The sequence below is a fragment of the Thamnophis elegans genome, chromosome 3, assembly GCF_009769535.1.
Source record: "Thamnophis elegans isolate rThaEle1 chromosome 3, rThaEle1.pri, whole genome shotgun sequence".
NCBI lineage: Eukaryota > Metazoa > Chordata > Lepidosauria > Squamata > Colubridae > Thamnophis > Thamnophis elegans.
In genome coordinates this window covers 122,594,235-122,618,886 of record NC_045543.1, presented here as the reverse complement: position 1 = coordinate 122,618,886, position 24,652 = coordinate 122,594,235, and the positions used below count along the sequence as shown (strand labels likewise).

Sequence of the window (24,652 nt, the reverse complement as noted above, 5' to 3'; positions counted from 1 at the left end):
CAAAAAAGCAAAGATGGTTCTTCCAATGGGCATGTGGTTCACTGTTGTGATTTTTCTCCTCGGTATTCCAGGAGGTAAGTGCTAAATTATACTTCTTTTCATTTCTGATAACGTCACTTCAGGACAATCAAGGAAAAGGTAAGAAGATAAGCTACACAGATTGTTTCAAATGTATGGATTTATCCTTGAATTTGGATCACGATGAAGAGGAAACAGCTCAGGTCTCCTTCAGGATGAACTGATACTGACAATAAAAGGCCCACAGGGGAGATTCAAAGCTACAGTTGTTAAGAGGGTAGTTTTATTAGAGATCCTAGAAAAAGCAATCTAAAGGGGTGAAATGTGTTAATAGGTGCAAAAAAGGAAAAGATTGCTTTGATCGGTTGGTGATAAGTCACCATAACACAAACTGTGAGCACTTTGTATGATGCAACATTTACATATTGTGTTAGCTCCTTTTTCCTCTTTAGCTAATGGATTAACTTAAAGTTGTATTTTATGACTCATAATTAGCTTGTCTTCTTCATTCTGTATAGATCCCTGTGCCGAGATCATTGGAGGAAAAGAATCAGTTCCACATTCAAGACCTTTTATGGCCAAGATCAGAAACCCATCACTTTGTGGGGGGACCCTGATCAAATCAGACTGGGTATTAACAGCAGCTCACTGCAAAATGTAAGTTCGGAAGTTTTGCTAGGTTTTTATTTATTTCTTTTTAAAATTTTGTTTTTATGTCTGTGTGTGTGTGTGTGTGTGTGTGTGTGTGTGTGTGTGTATATAAAAAATCTTGTTATATATATTTCATTCAAGCATAACATAGTCCCACAATTTAGGGATGAGCAAAACCTAAGGTTTCAACCCAAGGAAAATTATTAGCTGGGTATCGTCTTTTAGGTAAGTTGTTCACTATCCCGGCTTCTTGGCATAAATTCTAGGGGTGACAATGAATCAAAAAATCCAATCTCTGTGTATATGTATGTACCTATATGTTACTAGGATTTTTCAATACAATAAATACGTACAAAAATAGATTGAAAATAGGAAAAGGGGGAAAAACAGAAAAGAAAATACACATTCTTTCTATCTAGTAATTATCACTTTATTATTTTCACCATTCTCTTTGACCTTTTTTAGTTCCCAAATGACAATATCATCAATTTAATCTTTTCCTCTTTCTTCTCTATGTAAGGTTACCAGCTTTTCAAAAGATTTTTCTTTCTTTCTTTCCCTGTATCCAGATTGGAAAGACTTTGCTATTTTTTCAAGTACAGTTAATATTATAGTCCTAACTTCCTTTGTAAATATTTCATTACTTTCCCAACCTCTTGCATGCAATAATCTCGCCACAGTTACCATATGCAAAATTGGTTTCTCATACTTCTTTTCTAAGTCCATAATCATAAAACCCAATAAGAATAATTCTGACCACACAAACACAAACACACACACACACACACAAACACACACACACAAACACACACACAGAAACCACAGTAGGGAGAAACTGGGATAAACCCAAAACCTTGATAGACAAGATTGTGCTGGCATATTTAGGAACCAGAGATTGGAATCAACTTTCATAGATGGTATTAGAGAATTTAAAAGTCCTCTTCCAATTGTTTATATTCCATGTAGAGCAAAGCATGACATTAATAGCACAAGCCTCCCTGCACATTATGGGTGTTCTTGTTTTTCTGAAAATTGCAAATAATTTGACCTCCCTTTGATTTTCTACCTCCCGAATATCCATATATAGGTGTGAATATTCATGTATTGTAATTTATTTTTGAACAGAGCCAGAAATAAGCCATTGAAAGTATTTTGCATCTTCTATCATAATATATATTTACTTCACTGTTGAAATAATACTCCAATGAAAATTGAAATAAAGCCTGCTGTCTCCAAATTTTAAATTTATGTGCCAGGATATAAACAATGTTAAATACAGTAGAATTTACTTCTGAAGAAACACAGAAGATTGAACTGCCAAATGATAAAACTTGATATCCTTTAGCTGAGATTATAACATATTAACCTTGCTACAAATGAACTTTACTCAATTCTTATTTACCCTCTTTGTTTTTTAGAACAAAGGACACTAAAGTTATTCTTGGAATTCATTCAGAAAGAGACATAACAAAACAAGATTTCCAAGTTAAAAAGAACATTCCTCACCCGTGCTATGATAATGTCACAAAGGAGAATGACATTATGCTTCTTCAGGTATATTCTAAAGGATATAAATAAATAATATACATGTGAAGGACAGCAAGAATGGTTTTGCATTTTCTTTATGGATACAAGGAGTCCATAATTTACAACCACATTTGGGACTGGAACTGAAGCCTTTATTATGGGGGGGCAATTCAGCTAACCTGCTGCTAGCTACCATGGTGGTGGTGCCAGTGGGGAATTTTTCATTATAGCTTTGCAACTACGGTTTTGCTTTGCTTATTTCTAAGGTTATTTCTTCTAACTTCGGAGGCAGAGCCAGAGTTGTCTAGCTACCAGGAGGTTGGGCTATACAATTAGTTTCATTAGTTTCAATTAATTTACATTCCCTTGCAGAAAGCAGTATACAAGGGATTTAGCTCTAGCCTTGAGAATGGAGGGAGAATAGAAGAAACAATTATTGACTCTTTTTGTTGATTTGGCCTACCTCAAAGGGATGACAAGCAGCCCATATGAGGAGCCTAATAGTTGAGGTCCATTTCATTGGCATAGGAATCACCACTGATGATGGCAGCAGTAGAATACACTTATGTATTCTACTCTATTCACACTTATGAGTTGGAAAAAATGCTTTTCCCTTTCATTTTAGAGATGGAGAGCAGGAGGGAGGAATTCTTATTTCTATATAAATGAATAGCAGGTGTGAAATTGCCCATATTGAAAAAGTTCAAAGTATTAATGTTGTTACTATTATAATTTGTTTTTATTGCAAGTGGCTCAGATGGTATAAATGTTGCTTCTCAGACCCACTGCGTCTGCATAATATTGCAATGTAGGTCTGGCTGAAATAGCGTGACTCTCCAAGGTGCAAGTCTACAATATGATACATTGCACACCATATTGACTGTTAATGTAAGGGTTAATCTTTTTTGTCTTCCCTCTTTTCTCATTTAAGCTTAACGAAAAAGCAAAACTTAACGAGAATGTTACCATCGTCAAGTTTCCTCGGGAGTATGGTGACATTGAGGCAGGAACACAGTGTCTGGTAGCTGGCTGGGGGATTACTGAGCTTGGAAAAAAAACTCCATCAGATGTCCTCCGTGAACTTAATGTCACTGTCATTGCAAGACACATCTGCAATGATCGAAACCACTATAATTTCAATCCAATAGTGACAACGAAAATGGTCTGTGCTGGTTACAAGAGAGGAAAAAAGAGAGGAAAAAAGATAGAAGTCAAGGATTCATGTACAGTAAGTATATCCATCTACCTGCTTGGAATGTTTGAAATTCAAAAATAATATACCGAAAGCAGAATTTGAACGAATGAGTAATCCTACTTGCACGCTTCCAGTGTTCTAAGAAATTGAAGTCCTACACTACCAATATAACAACTGTAAAATTAATAAAATCTTCCCATCATACAGTCAATTGAAAAAAAAAAATCTGGAATTATATATCCCTCTAGATTGGCAGCATTATGGTATGCAATGAATCTTTTTTTTAAAGTACACGGAATCCTTGACTTATGAGCCCAACAGAAGAAAAAATTTCTGTTGCCAAGTGAGACAGTTATTAAGTGAATTTTACTTCATTTTACAAACTTTCTTGCCACAGTTGTTAAGTGAACTGTGCAACTTTGAATGAACTAAATGAGCTGTCAAGGACTACTTTGTACTTATCGATGGAGCACTTGGGGGGAGGGGGCACCAGAGAATGTGAATTTTTCAGAACACTCTCCTGAAGTGTAGCTGGCACCTTGTCTGCCTAAATGTGGCTACATTCTTCACCTATTCAGAATTCACACTTGCAGAATAGATTGTATCTTTAGGCAACTAAATGTATTTGGTCATTTCCTCATCAAGAAAGCAGTGATGGGAGGAAGCTAAAGCACAAACACACACAGAGATACATGCACACAGAAACCCTCAAACCTATTTCCTCTCCCCCCCCCCCCCGCACTTCTCCTTCAAAGGTTTTGGGGGAAAATATATATTTTGGCTTAAATTCATGTTCTGGAATCGTGAAATAAGGACAAGTATATATGTACGGTCAGAATTAAAGCTATTTTCTAAACAGTGCCATTTTAGATTTACGTTTACTTGTCTATTCTGTGGATTTCCATCAAGGATTCCCTTTTCACATCTTTTCCCACCCCATTAACTCTGTAAGATAGGCTTGATTGAGAGGGGTAAAGAACAGAGAGAGACACTCAGTCTTGGGGTGTGTGAAAAAAAACTCAATATGGAATCCAAAATCAGACAATCAAAGTCCTGCCACTTTTTTACATGCTTCAGGGCAGAAGGTTGATTCTGTGACCAGGATGGGCATATTTCTCCACTTCTGGCCTTGGAGGGTCAAAGTATACTAGAGTGAAGGGACGTCTACTGAGAAACCATCCTCTGACCCCCTTTCTCCAGTCACCTGAATGTGGCACTTGCAGGGGGGCCTTCCAACCAGCCAAAATTGGGAAATTGGAAACACTGTATCTGTCCTATGGGCAGCATAGAGATTTAGTGAATAAATCAATTAAATAGGACTACTGCAAATAATGCAACATTTCTCTTCTCCCCACTCACACCCCTTTTTCTCCCTTGCGCAGGGTGATTCTGGTGGTCCTTTGATGTGCAAAGGGGAACAAAGAGGCATCGTTTCCTTTGGTAGAGGATGTGGAAACCCTAAGTATCCTGGTGTCTACACCCTTGTGACAAAGCAATATTCTCGTTGGATAAATAGTGTTATACAAGGCAATTAATAGAATTATCATTTGATGTTGACATTCTTTTTATTATATTCATTCATTATAATTCCTTTAAGACAATCTTTTCCAGCCTTTTTCCTCCAGATGTATTTGACTAGGCACACCATACTCAGCCAACACAAAATCATTGAGCCTGCCAGCTAAAGTAACAGCAATTTCAGATAAATTCATCTAGAGGGTAACTGATCAGTTTGGGTATTTAGGTTTTCTATTTAAATGCAATTTTTTAAACAAAGTTTCTTTTCCTTTATAAAAGCTAAGCACAAGTTTCTAGAAATTATTTCTCTTTATTTTTCTCTCTGTGTGTGCACTTAATCTGCTAGATAAAATTATTCCCATGGTTTATCACAAATGGAATGGTAGCTTATTTCCAGAAAGCAGAAGAAAATAATCCTTGTTGAAAACCATCTTATTATTGGTTCGTTTGTTATCGTTGTTCATTTGTGCTATGTATCCAGTGTTTGCTTGTGGCAAACTTCAGACTTTTTCTGCATTTGGAAGAATGAATTTCTGTGCTGGGAATGGCTTTTAAATGCATAATAACATAATTGGACTTCTCTTATAATTGGAGGTACCTTGGAATTGCAAAATTCCCAAATAAACATACATGAGTCCTTTATCATTTGAGACTTCTTATGGATCTGTACACCACTTTTATGAATGGCGATGTGAAAGCACTTGAAAGCATTGGAACCACTTGTCTTCTGCAGTTAGAAGTCTTCATCATTCAATGCTTTCAAACAAAGGTTGGACAATATTTCTCTGATATGATATGAGGCAGGGGATTGACTGCAAGAGTAGTTTATCTGTAAGGCATGACATATATGATAAATATACGGTGGAGGAAGTGAGAGGACACCAAGCCAACAAGCTAAAAATTTTTCATGCACTGCTAGGACGAAAGAAGTCAAGGAGTGATCTTGACTTATGTTGGGGACAAATTAGAACAGGGAACTGTATGCACTTCCTCCAGGATATGCACAGAGAAAGCCAAATGTTTACAGTAAACTTGATAGGACTTGCACTCCAGTCACAAATAGGATGAGGAGGAAGAGATAACCATTTTGGTTCATCTAGTGAGGGACTGGACCTGAATAAGTGGACTGAAAGTGTTCTCAGCTGACAGATCATATCACCAAAATCATGTGAATGTGCTCTGCAAGTTAAAACAATAATAATGCCAAACCGCAAAGACTACAACCTTTCATAATGTATCTATGGACTTCCAAGATTCTCTGTGGAGTATTTCAAATAGTAGCACCTAGCACTGATAAAGGGTGTGGTAATTTACCTGCTACCGTTTTATCATTTTCCAGAGTTGGTAATCAGAATAGAGATCCAATTATCTCACAATGAGAGTAGAACTGCAGAGCCATGTTTGAAACAAGAATGGATAGAGCGCTCCCTCCCCCCCTCTCTCTTTCTTTCTCTCTCTCTCTCTCTCTCTCTCCTCTCTCTCTCCCCCCCCCCCCTCTCTCTCTCTCTGTGTAGTGTAATGTTTGAACCTTGCCAATATATGTGAAAGAATATAAGAATATACTACGCAAGAACATTCTATGCCGGGATTAGACAAACATCTGGTTTTTTCCCACGATTGGATCAAGATTCTGGTTTCTATTTATCTATCTATCTATCTATCTATCTATCTATCTATCTATCTATCTATCTATCTATCTATCTATCTATCTATCTATCTATCTAAACACTTGAGATGACAGATTTCTTTCTTTTCAGGATTTGCAATGTGAGGCCAGTCCCATGTCCTGTGTTCTAGATAAGTGAAATTGAAGAATGCTTTGCGTTTTTATCGCATTTCCCAACCAAAAATTCTTACCTCGATTAACTTTTAAATGGCTGGTGAAGACAACATTGTTTGGTGGAACTTTTAATAGTCAATCCTTCTTTATGAGTTTATAAATTATTCTTTATTTTCAAGGCATGAAACATTGTTCAGCATTTTCATCTAATATACTTTTTTAGTTAATTATGTTGGTTCATTCTCTTGAGCACTCACTGAGCAGAAAATTACATTATCACATGATTCTGTACTGATGAAATAAATTAAAATGGAGTATTTATGATTGTTGACAACTTGGCCCTTCCCCAGTCAAACCTAAATTGTGCTCAACAGCAAATTTCATTGGAACCACTTGTCTTCTGCAGTTAGAAGTCTTCATCATTCATGCTTTCAAACAAAGATTGGACAACTATTTGTGTGATATGATATGTGGCAGGGGATTGACTACAAGAGTAGTTTATCTGTAAGGCATGACATATATGATAAATATACGGTGGAGGAAGTGAGAGGACACCAAGCCAAAAAGCACAATTTTTTTTCATGCACGGCTCAGAAGTAGGAAGTCAAGGAGTGATCTTGACTTTTGTTAAGGATTTGGGGAGAAATTAAAACAGAGACCTGTATACACTTCCTCCAGGATATGTACAGGAACAACCAAATGCTTATGATAAACGGGATAGGACTTGCACTCCAGTCACAAATAGGGTGAGGAGGAAGAGATAACAAATTTGGTTCATCTAGTGAGGGGCTGGACCTGAATAAGTGGACTAAAAGTGTTCTCAGCTGACAGATTGTATCACCAAAATCATGTGAATGTGCTCTGCAAGTTAAAACAATAACAATGCCAAACCTCAGAGCAGACTTGACTAGAACCTTTCATAATGTATCTATTGGCTTCCAACGTTCTCTGTGGAGCATTTCAAATAGTAGCACCTACCACTGATAAAGGGTGAGGTAAATTTACCTGCTTCGGTTTTTATCATTTTCCAAAGTTGGTAATCCTCAATAGAGCCCGAACAGAATAGAGATCCAATTATCTCACAATGAGAGTAGAACTGCAGAGCTTTTTCTTCTTTCCTTTGAAACTCAGGTCAACCATACCTGATCTACCCTCATTTTAAGATTAGCATTAATAAGCCAAGCTTATCACCAGTAGGGAATACATTTTAATATCCATTTATTGTATAAACATAATAGAAACATATATCATTAAACATTATAAATTCAGTTAGAACTTCTAAGGTTACAGTATAACAACAACTATGCAAGTAGGACTTTTCTGTTCTTAGACAATATTTCTTTGCAGTGTGCAAAGTCGTCTTCAGAGCAATTTCATTTGAATTGAAACCACAAAGGAAACCCAGGTGTCAACGCTGTGTTCTATGAATCATTATGACATCACTGAATAACAGTAATCCCTCTAACGCACCATCACTTAATTCATAAATCCTCCAGAGCATCCACTATTAGTGGAAGGAGAATTACACCTACAAAACCATATGTAGAAAATGGGGTGATATTGGAAATAGGCCGTTTATGTAGGGGAATGTACATCAGGTTTCAGGTTTCAGGTTTCGTTTTATTTATATGCCGCCCTATTCCCAGCGGGACTCAGGGTGGCGCACAAACCCAAGGGGGAAGGGAAACACAAAAACTACAAATACAAGCATTTAAAAATAACCAACAGACACACAAATCGAGAGGGAAAGGGAACTCATCAACCCCAGGCCTGCCGACACAGCCAGGTTTTTAACGGCTTTTTGGAAGGCCTGGAGAGAGGTGAGGGTCCGAATCTCTGCGGGGAGCTCCTTCCAAAGGGCAGAGCTGCCACAGAGAAGGCCCTCCCCCAGGTAGTAGCCAGATGGCATTGGCTGGTAGACGGAACCCGGAGGAGGCCAGCCCTGTGTGATCTAATGGTCTTTGGGAGGTAATTGGCAGCAGGCAGTCTCTCAAGTACCCAGGTCCAATACCATGAAGGGCTTTATAAGTGACGACTAGCACCGTGAAGCGTATCCTGAGACCAATCGGTAACCAGTGCAGCTCGCAGAGGATAGGTGTAATGTGGGTGTACCGAAGTGCACCCACAATCGCTCGCGCGGCTGCATTCTGGACGAGCTGAAGTCTCCGAATGCTCTTCAAGGCTCCCCCATGTAGAGCGCATTGCAGTAGTCCAGTCTTGAGGTCACGAGCGCATGAGTGACTGTTGCAAGTGCCTCCCGGTTCAGGTAGGGACGCAATTGGTGCACCAGGCGAACTCGGGCAATGCCCCCCTGGTCACAGCCGACAAATGATGTTCTAAGGTCAGCTGTGGGTCCAGGAGGACTCCCAAATTGCGAACCCTGTCTGAGGGGCGTAAATTTCACCCCCCAGCCTGAGTGATGGAATACTAACCAAATTTTTGGTGAGGGAACACAACAGCCACTCGGTCTTGTCTGGATTGAGTGCAAGCTTGTTAACCCCCATCCAGACACTGACAGCCTCCAGGCACTGGCACATCACGTCAACCGCTACACATCCAGGAGGATCCCAGCTCATCAAAGCTTTCGATGAACTTGATCAACAGCTAAACAAGCCATTTAAAAGAAGTTGAACAGGGGCTGATGGGAATCCAAACCGATAAACCCCTTGGATGATTTACACTAGTCTTGTGTTTGGGAAACAGCGGCTTATGAGACACACACCTAACACTCTACATAGCAAGAGCAGTTTGAAATCATGAAGCTGTAGGAAGTTAAAGCCCACTCCCCTCCTAGAAAAATGAAATATCCTAGGAAATATTGAAGAGGCAGAATATATGTTTCTCTGGATCAGAAATGGAAAGACATGTTTTTAGGCAGGAAACAGACTCACTCTTAATAGCCCCCACTTTTCTTTATGGGGCATTAAAACCAGGAACTTTCACCCCTTCTTTCCCTCTTTCTTCTACTTCACCAACATGGAAGCATGTCCACCATTAAACCATCTTTCCAAGCAGACTCCATGTCTCCAGTGTCTTTTTCCAACTTGGAGCTGAACCCAGAAGGACATTTCTTCCAGCAAAGCCTTCCAGATATTTCTGCTCATAAACTGAAACAAAAAAGAATTTATTTCTTTTTCATTCAATTCCATATCTGAACCACTTCCTCTGAAGCCATGTTTCAAATAAGAATGAATAGAGAGGGATGGGGGAAATGTAGTGTAGTGTAATGTTTGAAACCCTGCCAAGTATTTGAAAGAATACAATATACTATGAAAGAATATTCTATGCTGGGATTTGATAGATATCTCAGTTTTTTCTCAGGCTTGATTCAAGATGTTGGTTTCTATCTATCTATCAAGACACTTGAGATGACAGATCTTTTTTCCCCCCAGGATTTGCAATTGTGAGGCCAGTCCCATGTCCTCTGTTCTAGATAAGTGAAGTTGGAGAATGTTTTCCTTTTTTACAGTATTCCCAACCAAGGACTCTTACCTCGATTAACTTTTAAATGGCTGGTGAACACAACATTGTTTGGTGACACTTTTAATAGTCAATCCTTCTTTATGAGTTTTTAATTATTATTATTTTATTCCAAGGCAAAAACCTAATATAGATAAACATTAAGAAGTTTAAAATATATTTTGAGCATTTGTCCAGCATTGTTCAACCTAATGCCTCCAGATTTATCAAGATTACAATACCTAGAGGTCTCTGATGGTTGGCCATTCTGAACAGCACCATGTACAGAAGAGTGTAAAAGTTAGATCCCAGATTCACATAGAAGGTGAATTAGAATTGGTTTAAGGTAGACCTTTAACTGGGAAAAAGAGAAAGAAAGAAAGAAAAGAAAGAAAGAAAGAAGAAGAGAAGAAAGAAGAAAAGAAAGAAAGAAAGAAGAAAGAAAGAAAGAAATGAAAGAAAGAAAGAAGAAAGAAGAAGGGAGGGTGGGGAGAAAAGAAGAAAAGAAGGAAGTGGAGGGGGAGGAGGTTATTTGCAAATGCTCAGCATTCCTTTCATCAGTTTTTATTATCTGTCATCCTCACCAGTAAACCAAATCGGTATCACAACCAGATAAAATAAATTCCATTTTTATAAGGCTAAATTGACAGAATCATGCAAGTCTGAACAGTTCAATTTCCCCCCATCTCCTTTACAGCCCAAGAAACTAGGGAGGGGTCTCGCCTGAGTCTCTTGCTCTGCCTATCATGTAACTGTGGGTTTTTCTGACTCTTACCTGACTATTCTCTCTGCAATGTCTCTTTGCTTGGTCTCCCAGGTCTTTCCCATCTCCCCACCTTTACATCACCAGAATGTCCGATATTTTTTACACTAAAAAGGCAAAGTTTAGTCTTCAGCACAAGGACATTTTTTCACAAATGACTATTAGGTTGTAGACTGCAACCTTCTTTCTAAAAAAAAGTACTTTTATGGTATCTTCTGCAACATGTTGGAAATAAGGCAGGTAAACTTGGATAGAGTATAACTTGTGTAATCTCACAATACAAGAACTCTTTGGAAACCCAGTTTATTTGAAAGATGGTAAAATGTCCCATCTAACTAGAAAGGGATAAGGGAAGAATGTAATCCACAACATGATTGAATATAAAAGATATATATGTGTTTGTGAGCTCCCTTGTGGGCAGAAAAATATGTGGCATTAAATCGGTGTTGCTCTGACGTAATTTCTTCACCGGTGATTTATAATAATTTATAACAAATGGTATAAGAATTTTCTAGTCCTTAGCAAATTTTAACTAGGCTCTAAACTCATATTGGTCTTAAGCATGACTAGACAAGCATTTGACTCAATTCTAGGAAGAAGCCACTGAAATAACTCGTGGCTCTTTCTTGACTTAAAGGTGCCATTTCCTCTTTATGCCCAGCACAGTTTCATTCTGATGCTGCTTTCATCCCTCTGCTGGTTTAACACATTTCTCTATAAATCTTGATCTTTTTATTGGCTGACATCTTTTTTCCAACATTCTGCCACGAGAAACTAGTTCTCATTTTTAACTATCATATGGCCAGCAGACTAAGATGCTATTTCAACTGGTAAAAGGAAAGGTAAATGGTTTCCCCATGCACATATGTGCTAGTTGTTCTTTCCTCTAGGGGGTGGTGCAGATCTCCATTTCAAAGCCAAAGAGCCAGCGCTGTGCAAAGAAGTCTCCGTGGTCATTTGGCCAGCATGACTAAACACCACAGGCACATGGAATGCTGTTACCTTCCACCAAGGGTGGTTCCTATTTTTTTGACTTGCATGTTTACATGCTTTCAAACTGCTAGGTTGGCAGAAGCTGGGACAAGTAACGGGAGCTCACTCTGTTTGGAAATATGGAAAGAGAAATGGCTATAGCCACTGGGGGAGCCACATAAGAGGAGGGCTTCAAGAAAGATGATTATTGTGTCTCATTGATCAAAACCCCTCCTCCTTTTGTATGTGCCTTGTAGCATGACATACATAAAAACATGTGGAGCTTCAGCTGTGCACTCACATCCACCATCGTGACTTTTTAAACCCCCTCTGCAGATGCCCCTGAACACATGGGTAACCAAATTAAACAAATTAGCTAAAGTGTCTCCATCCCCATTTCATTGAACATGATGGCAATGGACCAGGATGCTTTGAAGGAGCTTGCCACATTATATTCATAAGGAAGATGCCATCATCTCTCAAAATTGTCCATGCAGAATCATCACTCCTTGAATTACTAAGAGTTCTCTACAGAATGTCTTCATTGTAGCTGGAGGAGCAGCCACACACCAACATTTTATATGCAGGTATATATACTGGGAAACTCATATTTCTTTATTAATGCAACCTTTTCTCCGAGTAAAGAGGAAATTAACAGCTATATATGATGTTTTGCTTGGTTCAATAGCCTTGTCCTACAATTTTTACTCAGCAACCAAACCACACATCTCTCTCATGCACAGTTAAACACAGACATGAAAACTTAAGTATTCTCTCATATCTTTTGTTTTCCACCTCATTAACCATTAAGTTAAGTATGACAAAATAACCACTTCCTTACCTTCCTCAATATATATACATTCTGTACTTGATGTGGAGAAACACAAAAAGCAAAGATGGTTCTCTAATGGGCATGTGGTTCACTGTTGTGATTTTTCTCCTCGTATTCCAGGAGGCAAGTGCAAAATTATACTTCTTTTCATTTCTGATAATGTCACTTCAGAACAATCAAGGAAAAGGTAAGCAGATAAGCTACACAGTTTGTTTCAAATGTATGGATTCTCCTTGAATTTGGACCATGATGAAGAGGAAATAGCTCAGGTCTCCTTCAGGATGAATTGATACTGCCAATAAAAGGCCCCACAGGGGAGATTCAAAGCTACAGTTGTTAAGAGGGTAGTTTTATTAGAGATACTAGAAAAAGCAATCTAAAGGGGTGAAATGTGTTAATAGGTGCAAAAGAGGAAAAGATTGCTTTGATCAGTTGGTGATAAGTCACCATAACACAAACTGTGAGCACTTTGAATGATGAACATTTACATGTTGTATTGGCTCCTTTTTCGTCTTTAGCTAATGGATTAATTTAAAGTTGTATTTATGACTCATGATTAGCTTGCCTTCTTCATTCTATTTAGATCACTGTGCCCAGATCATTGGAGGAAAAGTATCAGCTCTGCACATTCAAGACCTTTTATGGCCATGATCAGAGGCTCACTGGAATTTTGTGGGGGGACCCTGATCAAACGAAACTGGGTATTAACAGCAGCTCACTGCCAATGTAAGTTCAAAAGTTTTGCGAGGTTTTTATTTATTTCTTTTTAAAATCTTGTTATATATATTTCATTCATGCATAACATAGTCCTGCAATTTAAAGATGAGCAAAACCTAAGGTTTCAACCCAAGCAAAATTGTCAGCTGGGTATCGTCTTTTAGGTAAGTTGTTCACTATCCCGGCTTCTTGGCATAAATTCTAGGGGTGACAATGAATCAAAGAAATCCAATCTCTGTGTATGTGTATGTACCTGTATGTTACTAGGATTTTTTCAATACAATAAAAACATAGAAAAAGAGATTGAAAATAGGAAAAGGGGAAAACAGAAAAGGAATTAAATACACATTCTTTCTATCAAGCAATTATCACTTTATTATTTTCACCATTCTCTTTGACCTTTTTTAATTCCCAAATGATGAAATCGTCAATTTAATCTTTTCTTCTTTCTTCTCTATGTAAGGTTACCAGCTTTTCAAAAGATTTTTTACTTTTTTCTTTCTTTCTCTGTATCTAGATTGGAAAGACTTTGCTATTTTTTCAAGTACAGTTCATGTTATAATCCTAACTTCCATTGGAAATATTTCATTACTTTCCCAACCTCTTAAATGCAATAATCTCGCCACGGTTACCATATGCAAAATTGGTTTCTCATACTTATTTTCTAAATCCATGATCATAAAACCCAATAAGAATAATTCTGACCACACACACACACACCCCTACGGTTAGGGTCTAGCCAGATGAAGAACCATAAACCACAGTAGGGAGAAACTGGGATAAACCAAAAACCTTGATAAAATAGCAGACAAGATTGTGCTGGCATACTTACGAGCCAGAGATTGGAACCAACTTTCATAGATGATATTAGAGAATTTAAAATCCCTCTTCCAATTGTTTCTATTCCATGTAGAGGAAAGCATGACATTAATAGCACAAGCCTCCCTGCACATTATTGGTGTTCTTGTTTTTCTGAAAATTGCAAATAATTTTACCTCCCTTTGATTTTCTACCTCCCAAATATCCATATAAAGGTGTGAATATTCATGCATTGTAATTTATTTTTGAACATAGCCAGAAATAGGCCATTGAAAGTATTTTGCATCTTCTATCAAAATATATATTTACTTTCACTGTTGAAATAATACTCCAATGAAAATTGAAATAAAGCCTGCTGTCTCCAAATTTTAAATTTATGTGCCAGGATACAGGGACCTGCAGTCAGGGGAGGCAGGGCCTCACCAGTGTCATGAGGAAAAGAAAGAAAATTAAATTAAAAGGGAAAAGACTAAGGTAGTTGCTGCCAGAATGACTCTGCTTAGTGCTAACTGCAGGGGGAGGCTAGAGAACTACGGGCCTCCTTTGCATAAGGAATTTTTCGCCTTTTAACCCTTGCTCAGAGTTAAGCAAGGAAATTCCTTATGCAAAGGAGGCACATGGTTCTCTGCCTCCTGATCTGGCAGCAGCAAATCGTGCCTAAGTTGCCTTTTTATTTAATTTTTTACATTTTCATCATGGCGGGCGGACAAGAGGAGAGTTGAAATCCTCTGACACAGCTGGAAAAGCCAGGTATATGGGTCCGAGGGAGGGGACAGGGGAAGGAATTCAAAATTATTGTAAGTTAATTTGTAAGTAATTTTTTATTGTGAGTAATTTGTTTTTGTGTGTGGATGTGTGCGTGTGTTTCTTCATTCAAACAAACTCTCTCTCAATTTGATCTGCAAGAAAGAGGTGGGTATGGAGTTTGGCCACCTCCATTGCCTGATCCCCACTGGCCCCGCAGCCCCCGCCGCTTCCCTTTTACCCACACCGCCTCTGTCATGTCCCTGCCTAGGACGACCACGGCCACTCGTGGCTCTGCCAACCTCTCACCCTCCCCTCGACCTGGGCTCTCCTCATGGTCTCTCATCTTGTGTCTGAAGGGGAGGGGTCTGTTGGCACCCACATCCTGTCACCCTTTCACCCTCCACTCATCCCCTCCTGAGAAAGGAAGGAAGAAAGGAGGAGAAGGAGACCGAGAGAGAGATGGAGATAGCAAAGGAGGCAAGAAAAGAAGGAAAGAAGGAAGGTGTTAGGAATAAGAAGAAAGAGGGAAGGGAAGGAAGGAACAAGATGAGGAAGAGGAGGAGACAGAGAAAGAAAGAAAGGAAGGAAGGAAGGAAGGAAGGAAGGAAGGAAGGAAGGAAGGAAGGAAGGAAGGCTCCTCAGTGGCAGATCTACAGAGATCTACTGCACATGGGAGAAGTTCTGGCAGATGGGATGGAGAGAGCCGGAGAGAGGTTGTAGGGCTCACAGGGCCGTGCAGAGAGGTGAGCTTCCTGGAGGCTGGTCTCCTGCACCCCATTCCCCCCCCCCTCCAGCCGGGCGACGACACCGAGCTCTTTGCCACCAGTGACTCTCAGTGCTGCTGGAAGAAAGAGGCGGGCATGGAGTTTGTCTGCCCCCCGACTCCGCCTTGCTGGTCACACCCCCTTGCCTTGCGGAGGGCTTGCCCAGTGAAAGAAGAAGCCTGGAGCGTCGGTTGCCAGCTGGCAGGCAGGCAGGGTACAGAGGGAGGGAAGTGCCGCTGCAGGTAGCTCAAGGCGGCGCGCCTTGACACAAGCGGCTCTCCAGCCACCTGGAAGGAAACAGCGAGTCGAAGGGTGGGCTATTGCACCCCATGAGCAAAGGGGCCGCTGGGGGCCACAAGACTGCTTCGTTTCTGGCGGGTAGTTCTAGGCGAGGGCGGCAAGAGTGTGCCAAAATCAGTGCCCTGTCAACCCCTCGGTTGCCCCCCCCCCCACCTCTCTCAAACGCACGTCTGGTTTGTTTTTGTTTTTTACATAAAAGCATAAAGGAAAACTGCCCCCAAAGCCCCGACGTGTCCAGCTCTGTGGCCGTCGTCCCGCTCTATGGCGGATGCAGCGGCCATAGAGCGGGACACGCTGGCAGACATAGGACGGCTTTTGCCCGCTTGCCACACCAGCCATGAACCTCACCGCACGTCACTGCCAGGATATAAACAATGTTAAATACAGTAGAAGTTACTTCTGTAGAAACACAGAAGATTGAACTGCGAAATGATAATACTTGATATCCTTCAGCTGAGATTATAACATATTATCCTTGCTAGAAATGAACTTTACTCAATTCTTATTTACCCTCTTTGTTTTTAGACAAAATGGAGATGAAGTTATTCTTGGAATAATTCAGCAACAGACATGCCAAAACAAGTTTTCAAGTTTCTAAGATAGTTCGTCGTAAGGACTATAATATTGAAACAAAGGAGAATGACATTATGCTTCTACAGGTATATTCTAAGGGTTATACATAAATAATGTACATGTGAAGAACAGCAAGAATGCATTTCTCCTTTTCTTTATGGATACAGGGAGTCCTAACTTACAACCATATTTGGAACCTCCCTTTGTTATGGGGGGCCGAATTCAGTACCCTGTTGCTAGCTACCATGGTGGTGGGGCCAGTGGAGAATTTTTCATCTACGGTCTGGCTTTGCTTATTTCTAAGGTTATTTCCTCTAACTTCGGAGGCAGAGCCAGAGTTGCCTATCTACAAGGGGATTGGGCTATATAATTAGTTTCAATTAGTTACATACCCCTGCAGAACGCAATGTACAAGGGATTTAGCTCTAGCCTTGAGAAGGGAGGGAGAATAAAGAAACAATTATTACTCATGTTGTTGATTGGCCTACCTCAAAGAGATAACAAGCAGCCCATATAAGGAGCCTAACAGTTGAGGTCCATTTCATTGGCATAGGAACCACCACTGATGATGGCAGCAATGGAATAAAGAATATTCTCACACTTATGTGTTGGAAAAAAATGCTTTTCCCTTTCATTTCAGAGATGGAGAGCAGGAAGGAAGAATTCTTATTTCTATATAAATAAATAGCAGGTGTGAAATTGCCCATATGAAGAAGTTCAAAGTATTAATGTTGTTACTATTATAACTTGTTTTTATTGGAAGATGCTCAGATTGTATAAATGTTGCTTCTAACACCCATTGCATCTGCACAATATTGTAATGTAGGTCTGGCTGAGGTAGGATGACTCTCCAAGGTATAAGTCTAACATATGATGCATTACACACCATATTGACATGTAAGGATTATTCATTTTTTGCCTTCCCTCTTGTCTCATTTAAGCTTAATAAAGAAGCACAACTTAACAAGAATGTTGCCATCGTCAAGCTTCCTCAGGAGTATGGTGACCTCAAGGCAGGAACAAAGTGTCTGGTAGCTGGCTGGGGGATTACTAAGCTTGGAAAAAAAACTCCATCAGATGTCCTCCGTGGAAGTTAATGTCGCTGTCATTGCAAGAAACATCTGCAATGATCGAAAGCACTATAATTACAATCAAAGAGTGACAATGAATATGGTCTGTGCTGGTGACAGGAGAGGAGGGAAGGATGCATGTGATGTAAGTATATCTATACCTGCTCTGAATGTTTGAAAAACAAAAATAATATACCGAAAGCAGAATTTGAACAAATGAGTAATCCTACTTCCACGCTTCTAGTGTTCTAAGAAATTGAAGTCCTACACTACCAATATAACAACTGTAAAATTAGTAAATCTTCCCATCATTAGGTCAATTGCAAAAAAAATCTGGAATTATATATCCTCCCAGACTGGCAGAATTATGATACTTTTTAAAAAAGTACAGGCAGTCCTTGACTTATGAACCTGAGTGAAGCCAAAATTTCTGTTGCCAAGTGAGACAGTTATTAAGTGAATTTTACTTCATTTTACAAACTTTCTTGCCACAGTTGTTAAGGGAACTTTGCAGCTTTGACTGAACTAAATGAACTGTTTTAAGTCAAGGACTACCTGTACTTATCGATGGAGCACTTGGGGGAGGGGGCACCAGAGAATGTGAATTATTTCAGACACTACCTTGAAGTTAGCTGGAACCTTGTCTTCCTAAATGTGGCTACATTCTTCACCTATTCAGAATTCACACTTGCAGAATAGATTGTATCTTTAGATAACTAAATGTATTTGGTCATTTCCTCAATCAAAAAAGCAGTAATGGGTAGTGAGCTAAAGCACAAACACACACACAGATACATGCACACAGAAACACTCGCACCTATTTCCTCTCCCCTCTATTTCTCCTTCAAAGGTGTTGGGAAAAATATATATTTTGGCTAAAATTCATGTTCTGGAATCGTGAAATAAGGACCAGTATATATGTACAGTCAGAAATAAAGCTATTTTCTAACAGTGCCATTTTAGATTTAGGTTATTTGTCTATTCTGTGGATTTCTATCAAGGATTCCCTTTTCCACTCTTTTCCCACCCATTAACTCTGCAAGATAGGCTTGATTGAGAGGGGGTAAAGAACAGAGAGAGACACTCAGTCTTTTGGGGGGGGGGGTTGCAGAGTGTGAAAAATACTCAATATGGAAGCCAACATCAGACAATCAAAGTCCCTGAGACTTTTTTACATACTTCAGGGCAGAAGGTTGATTCTGTGACCAGGATGGGTGTATTTCTCTACTTCTGGCCTTGGAGGGTCAAAGTATACTAGAGTGAAGGGACGGTCTACTGAGAAAGCCATCCTCTGGCCCCCTTTCTCCAGTCACCTGAATGGGGCACTTGCAGGGGGCCCTCCCAGCCGGACAAATTGGAAAATTGGAAACACTGTATCTGTCCTATGGGCAGCATAGAGATATATTGAATAAATCAATTAAATACAACTACTGCAAATAATGCAAATTTCTCTTCTCCCCACCCACCCTTTTTTCTCCCTTGCGCAGGGTGATTCTGGTGGTCCTTTGATGTGCAATGGGGTACAAAGAGGCATCGTTCCTCTGGTACAGGATGTGGAAATCCTCATTATCCTGGTATCTACACCCTTCTGACAAAAGAATATTCTCGTTGGATAAAGAGTGTTATAAAAGACAATTAATAGAATTATCACTTGATGTTGACATTCTTCTTTATTATATTCCATTCATTATAATTCCTTTAAGACAATCTTTTCCAGCCTTTTCCCTCCAGATGTATTTGACTAGGCACACCATACTCAGCCAACACAAAATCATTGAGCCTGCCAGCTAAAAGTAACAGAAATTTCAGATAAATTCATCTAGAGGATAACTGATCAATTTGGATATTTAGGTTTTCTATTTAAATGCAATTTTTTAAACAAACTTTGTTTTCCTTTATAAAAGCTAAGCAAAAGTTTCTAGAAATTATTCTCTTTATTTTTCTCTCTGTGTGTGCACTTAATCTGCTAGATAAAGTTATTCCTATTTTATCACAAATGAAATGGAGCTTATTTCCAGAAGCAGAAGAAAATAAATCCTTGCTGCAAAACATCTTGTTATTGGTTTTTTTGTTATAGTTCATCTGTGCTATGTATCCAGTGTTTGCTTGTTTGCTTTTTTTGCTTTGGAAGAACGAATTTCTGTGCTGGGAATGGCTTTTAAATGCCTAATAACATAATTGGACTTCTCTATAATTGGGTGGTACCTTGGAATTGCAAATTCCCAAATTAAACATACATGAGTTCTTTATCATTTGAGACTTCTTTTTGAGTGCGATGTGAGAGCACTTGAAAGCATCGGAACCACTTGTCTTCTGCAGTTAGAACTCAATCAATGTTTTCAAAACAAAGACTGGACAACTATTTGTCTGATATGATATGAGGCAGGGGATTGACTACAAGACTAGTTAATTTGTAAGACATGACATATATGATAAACATACGGTGGAGGAAGTGAGAGGACCCAAGCCAACAAGCTCTATTTTTTTCATGCACTGCTCGGAAGAAAAGAAGTCAAGGAGTGATCTTGACCTTTTGTTAAGGATTTGGGGAGAAATTAGAACAGAGAGTGGATGCACTTCCTCCAGGATATGTACAGAGAAAGCCAAATGCTTACGATAAACGTGATAGGACTTGCACTCCAGTCACAAATAGGATGAGGAGGAAGGGTTAACAATTTTGGTTCATATAGTGAGGGGCTGGACCTGAATAAGTGGACTGAAAGTGTTCTCAGGCTGAAAGATTGTATCACCAAATCATGTGAATGTGCTCTGCAAGTTAAAACAATAACAATGACAAACCTCAGAGCAGACTTGACTAGAACCTTTCATAATGTATCTATTGGCTTCCAAGATTCTCTGTGGAGCATTTTAAATAGTGGCACCAGGCACTGATAAAGGACATGGTAAATTTACCCGCTTCCGTTTTTATCATTTTCCAAAGTTGGTAATCAGAATAGAGATCCAATTATCTTACAGCCGAGGTGGCGCAGTGGTTAGAGTGCAGCACTGCTGGCTACTTCAGCTGACTGCAGTTCTGCAGTTCGGCTGTTCTAATCTCACCGGCTCAAGGTTGACTCAGCCTTCCATCCTTCCGAGGTGGGTGAAATGAGGACCCAGACTGTGGGGGCAATATGCTCACTCTGTAAACCGCTTAGAGGAGGGCTGAAAGCCCTATGAAGCGGTATATAAGTCGAACTGCTATTACTATTGCTATCTTACAATGAGAGTAGAACTGCAGAGCTTTTCCTTCTTTCCTTTGAAATTCAGGTCAACATACCTGATCTACCCTCATCTTAACATTAGCATTATAAGCCAAGCTTATCACCAGTAGGGAATACATTTTAATATCCATTTATTGCAGAAATGTAATAGAAACATTATAGCATTAAACATTATAAATTCAGTTAGAACTTCTAAGGTTACAGTATAACAGCAACTATGCAAGTAGGACTTTTCTGTCTTAGACAATATTTCTTTGCAGTGTGTGTTAATCGTCTTCAGAGCCATTTCATTTGGAATTGAAACCACAAAGGAAACCCTGGTATCAACGCTGTGTTCTATGAATCATTATGACATCACTGAATAACAGAAATATCCCTCTAACGCACCTTCGTTTAATTCACTAAATCCTCCAGAGCATCACTATAGTGGAAGGAGAAATTACACCTACAAAACCATATGTAGAAAATGGGGGTGATATTGGAAATAGGCCGTTTATGTAGGGGAATAGAATGTACATCCAGGAGGATCCCAGCTCATCAAAAGCTTTTGAGACTTCATCAACACTTAAGAAGCATTTAAAAGAGGTTTAACAGAGGCGTGATGGGATCAACACCCCCCTGATGATTTACACTAGTCTGTGTTGGAACATCGGGCTTATGAGACACACACCTAACACTTACTATAGCAAGAGCAGTTTGAAATCATGAAGCTGTAGGAAGTTAAAGGCCACTCCCCTCCTAGAAAAATGAAATATCCAGAAATATTGAAGAGGCAGAATATTAGGTTTCTCTGGATCAGAATGGAAAGACATGTTTTAGGCAGGAAACAGACCTCACTCTTAATAGCCCCCACTTTTCTTTATGGGCATTAAAACCAGGAACATTCACCCTTCTTCCCTCTTTCTTCTACTTCACACCAACATGGAAGCATGTGATCACTTTTTATGGTCAGAACTCAAGTCATTTGATCATGTCCACCATTAAACCATCTTTCCAAGCAGACTCCATGTCTCCAGTGTCTTTTCCCCCTTGGAGCTGAACCCAGAAGGACATTTCTTCCATACAAGGCTTCCAGATATTTCTGCTCATAACTGAAACAAAAAATATTATTTCTTTTCATTCAATGAAAAGAAAGGTGAATTGTGAATTGGGTTTAAGAGTTGCCTTGAACTGGAAAAGAAAGAGAAAGAAAGAAGAAAGAAGAAAGAAAAGAAAGAAAGAAAAGCAAGAAAGAAAAGAAAGAAAGAAAGAAAGAAAGAAAGAAAGAGATAGGAGAAGGGAAGAGGAGTAGGAGGAGGGGAGGAAAGAGGAGAAGAGGTTTTGCAAATGCTCAGCAACTCCTTTCATTCAGTTTTATTAATTATCTGTCATCCTCACCAAGTGAACCAAGTAGGTATCCAGATAAAATAATTCCATTTTATGAGGCTAAATTGACAGAATCATGCAAGTCTGAAATTTCAATTTTCCCTCATCTTCTTTACAGCCCAAGAAACTAGGGAGGGTCTCTCCTGAGTCTCTTGCTCTGCTATCATGTAACTGTCAGCGGTTTTCTGACTCTACCTGACAATCTCTCTGCATTGTCTATTTGCTTGGTCTCCCATGTCTTTCCCACCTCCTACCTTTACATCACCAGAATGCCCTATATTTTTTACACTAAAAAGGCAAAAGTTTAGTTTCAGCACAAGGACATTTTTTCACAAATGACTATAAGTTGTAGACTGCAACCTTCTTTCTAAAAAAAGTACTTTTTATGGAATCTTCTGCAACATGTTGGAAATAAGGCAGGTAAACTTGGATAGAGTATAACTTGTGTAATCTCACAAACTCTTTGGAAACCAGTTTATTTGAAAGATGGTTAAAATATCCCATCTAACTTGAAAGGGATAACGGAACAATGTAATCCAGCAACATGATGAATATACAAGATTATATGTGTTTGTGAGCCCTCTTGTGGGCAGAAAAATATGTGGCATTAAATCGGTGTTGCTCTGACGTAATTTCTTCACTGGTGATTTATAACAATTATAACAAATGGTATAAGAATTTCTAGTCCTTAAGAAATTTAACTAGGCTCTAAACTCATATTGGTCTTAAGCATGACTAGACATGCATTTGACTCAATTCTAGGAAGAAGCCACTGAAATAGCTGGTGGCTCTTTCTTGACTTAAAGGTGCAATTTCCTCTTTATACCCAGCACAGTTTCATTCTGCTGCTGCTTTCATCCCTCTGCTGGTTTAACACATTTCTCTGTACATCTTGATCTTTTTATTGGCTGACATCTTTGTTCCAACATTCTGCCACGAGGAAACTAGTTCTCATTTTTTAACTATCATATGGCCAGCAGACTAAGATGCTATTTCAACTGGTAAAAGGAAAGGTAAATGGTTTCCCCATGCACATATGTGCTAGTTGTTCTTTCCTCTAGGGGGGTGGTGCAGATCTCCATTTCAAAGCCAAAGAGCCAGCGCTGTCCAAAGACGTCTCCGTGGTCATTTGGCCAGCATGACTAAACACCACAGGCACACAGAATGCTGTTACCTTCCACCAAGGGTGGTTCCTATTTTTTGACTTGTATTTTACATGCTTTCGAACTGCTAGGTTGGCAGAAGCTGGGACAATCAAAACCCTTCCTCTTTTGTATGTGCCTTGTAGCATGACATAGATAAAAACATGTGGAGCTTCAGCTGTGCACTCACAGCCACCATATTGTCTTTTTAAACCCCCTCTGCAGATGCCCCTGGACCCACGGGTAACCAAACTAAACAAATTAGCTAAAGTGTCTCCATCCCATTTCATTGAACATGATGGCAATGGACTAGGATGCTTGCCACATTATATTCATAAGGTAGAGAAGGAAGATGCCATCATCTCTGAAACAAATTCACCCATTTGCATTCAGCTGGCCACCCAGTGAAACTAGCATAATGCCTTCTCTGCAAATGGAGGCACTAATTGCATGGGAAGGCATTTACAGGAGACTTTTTTTGGTGGTGGGGGGACAACAACCTTAAGCTAGCCAGATAAATAGATGCAGCAGCAGCATGATCCATTTTGGCCAACATGGCAAATCTGATCTTCAAATGACCAGCATAAAACTTTCTGAATGCTTACAAGCATTCCTATGTATGTGCTCTAAATTGATAACAGACGTGGGGGTATAGCACTGCTTGCTTTATTGAAGCCCTTCTGAACTACATTATATAAATATCGACAGCATGGAAATTTCATGAATATAAACAGACACTAACTTTTTCTAGGAGGAGATAGAGAGGAGACTATAAAGATGCTATAATGCCTGATTTCTAATGGATATGAAATGCTTAAGATGAGCAAAGGTGCCAGGAGGCAGAGGAGTAATGAAAAATCCTTCCAAAAACAAAACATATTCCATGGATGGCAGCAATACTAGAGCTTAGGATAGTCACTCTATAACAATCGGGCTATCATTTTGAAACTGAAGCATTTCAAAAGAAAAACTGGAGTTGTCTTTGTTAATGGAAATGATGGGAGAAGAAGACACATAAAACAAGTTATATTTAGAATGACTTTTGTTTCATCAAAATTGTCCATGCAGAATCATCACTCGCCGAATTAATAAGAGTTCTACGGAATGTCTTCATTGTAGCTGGAGGATCAGCCACACATCAAACATTTTATCTGCATGTATATAGACTGGGAAATATTCTTTATTAATGTAACCTTTTCTCAAAATAAAGAGGAAATCT

At 39.3% G+C, this 24,652-nt stretch overlaps 1 protein-coding gene and 1 pseudogene across 1 annotated transcript; both read left to right on the top strand.

Moving 5' to 3' along the window:
- LOC116506101 (granzyme A-like) lies at positions 1-4,926 on the top strand. Its single transcript, XM_032213720.1, has 5 exons — positions 1-74; positions 537-675; positions 2,088-2,223; positions 3,128-3,424; positions 4,774-4,926. Exons 1-5 carry the CDS (start codon positions 14-16, stop codon positions 4,924-4,926), a joined length of 786 nt encoding a protein of 261 aa, XP_032069611.1. The 5' UTR covers positions 1-13.
- Positions 4,927-10,403: 5,477 nt separating this feature from the next.
- On the top strand, positions 10,404-19,503 carry LOC116506236 (annotated as a pseudogene).
- Positions 19,504-24,652: the final 5,149 nt, after the last annotated feature.

Bases quoted from the DNA above. Each gene is read 5' to 3' on its own strand.
- LOC116506101 (XM_032213720.1), top strand. From the start codon at position 14: ATGGTTCTTCCAATGGGCATGTGGTTCACTGTTGTGATTTTTCTCCTC. The intron at 75-536 runs GTAAGTGCTAAA...CATTCTGTATAG, and splicing joins TCTCCTCGGTATTCCAGGAG to ATCCCTGTGCCGAGATCATT. The intron at 2,224-3,127 runs GTATATTCTAAA...TTCTCATTTAAG, and splicing joins ATGACATTATGCTTCTTCAG to CTTAACGAAAAAGCAAAACT.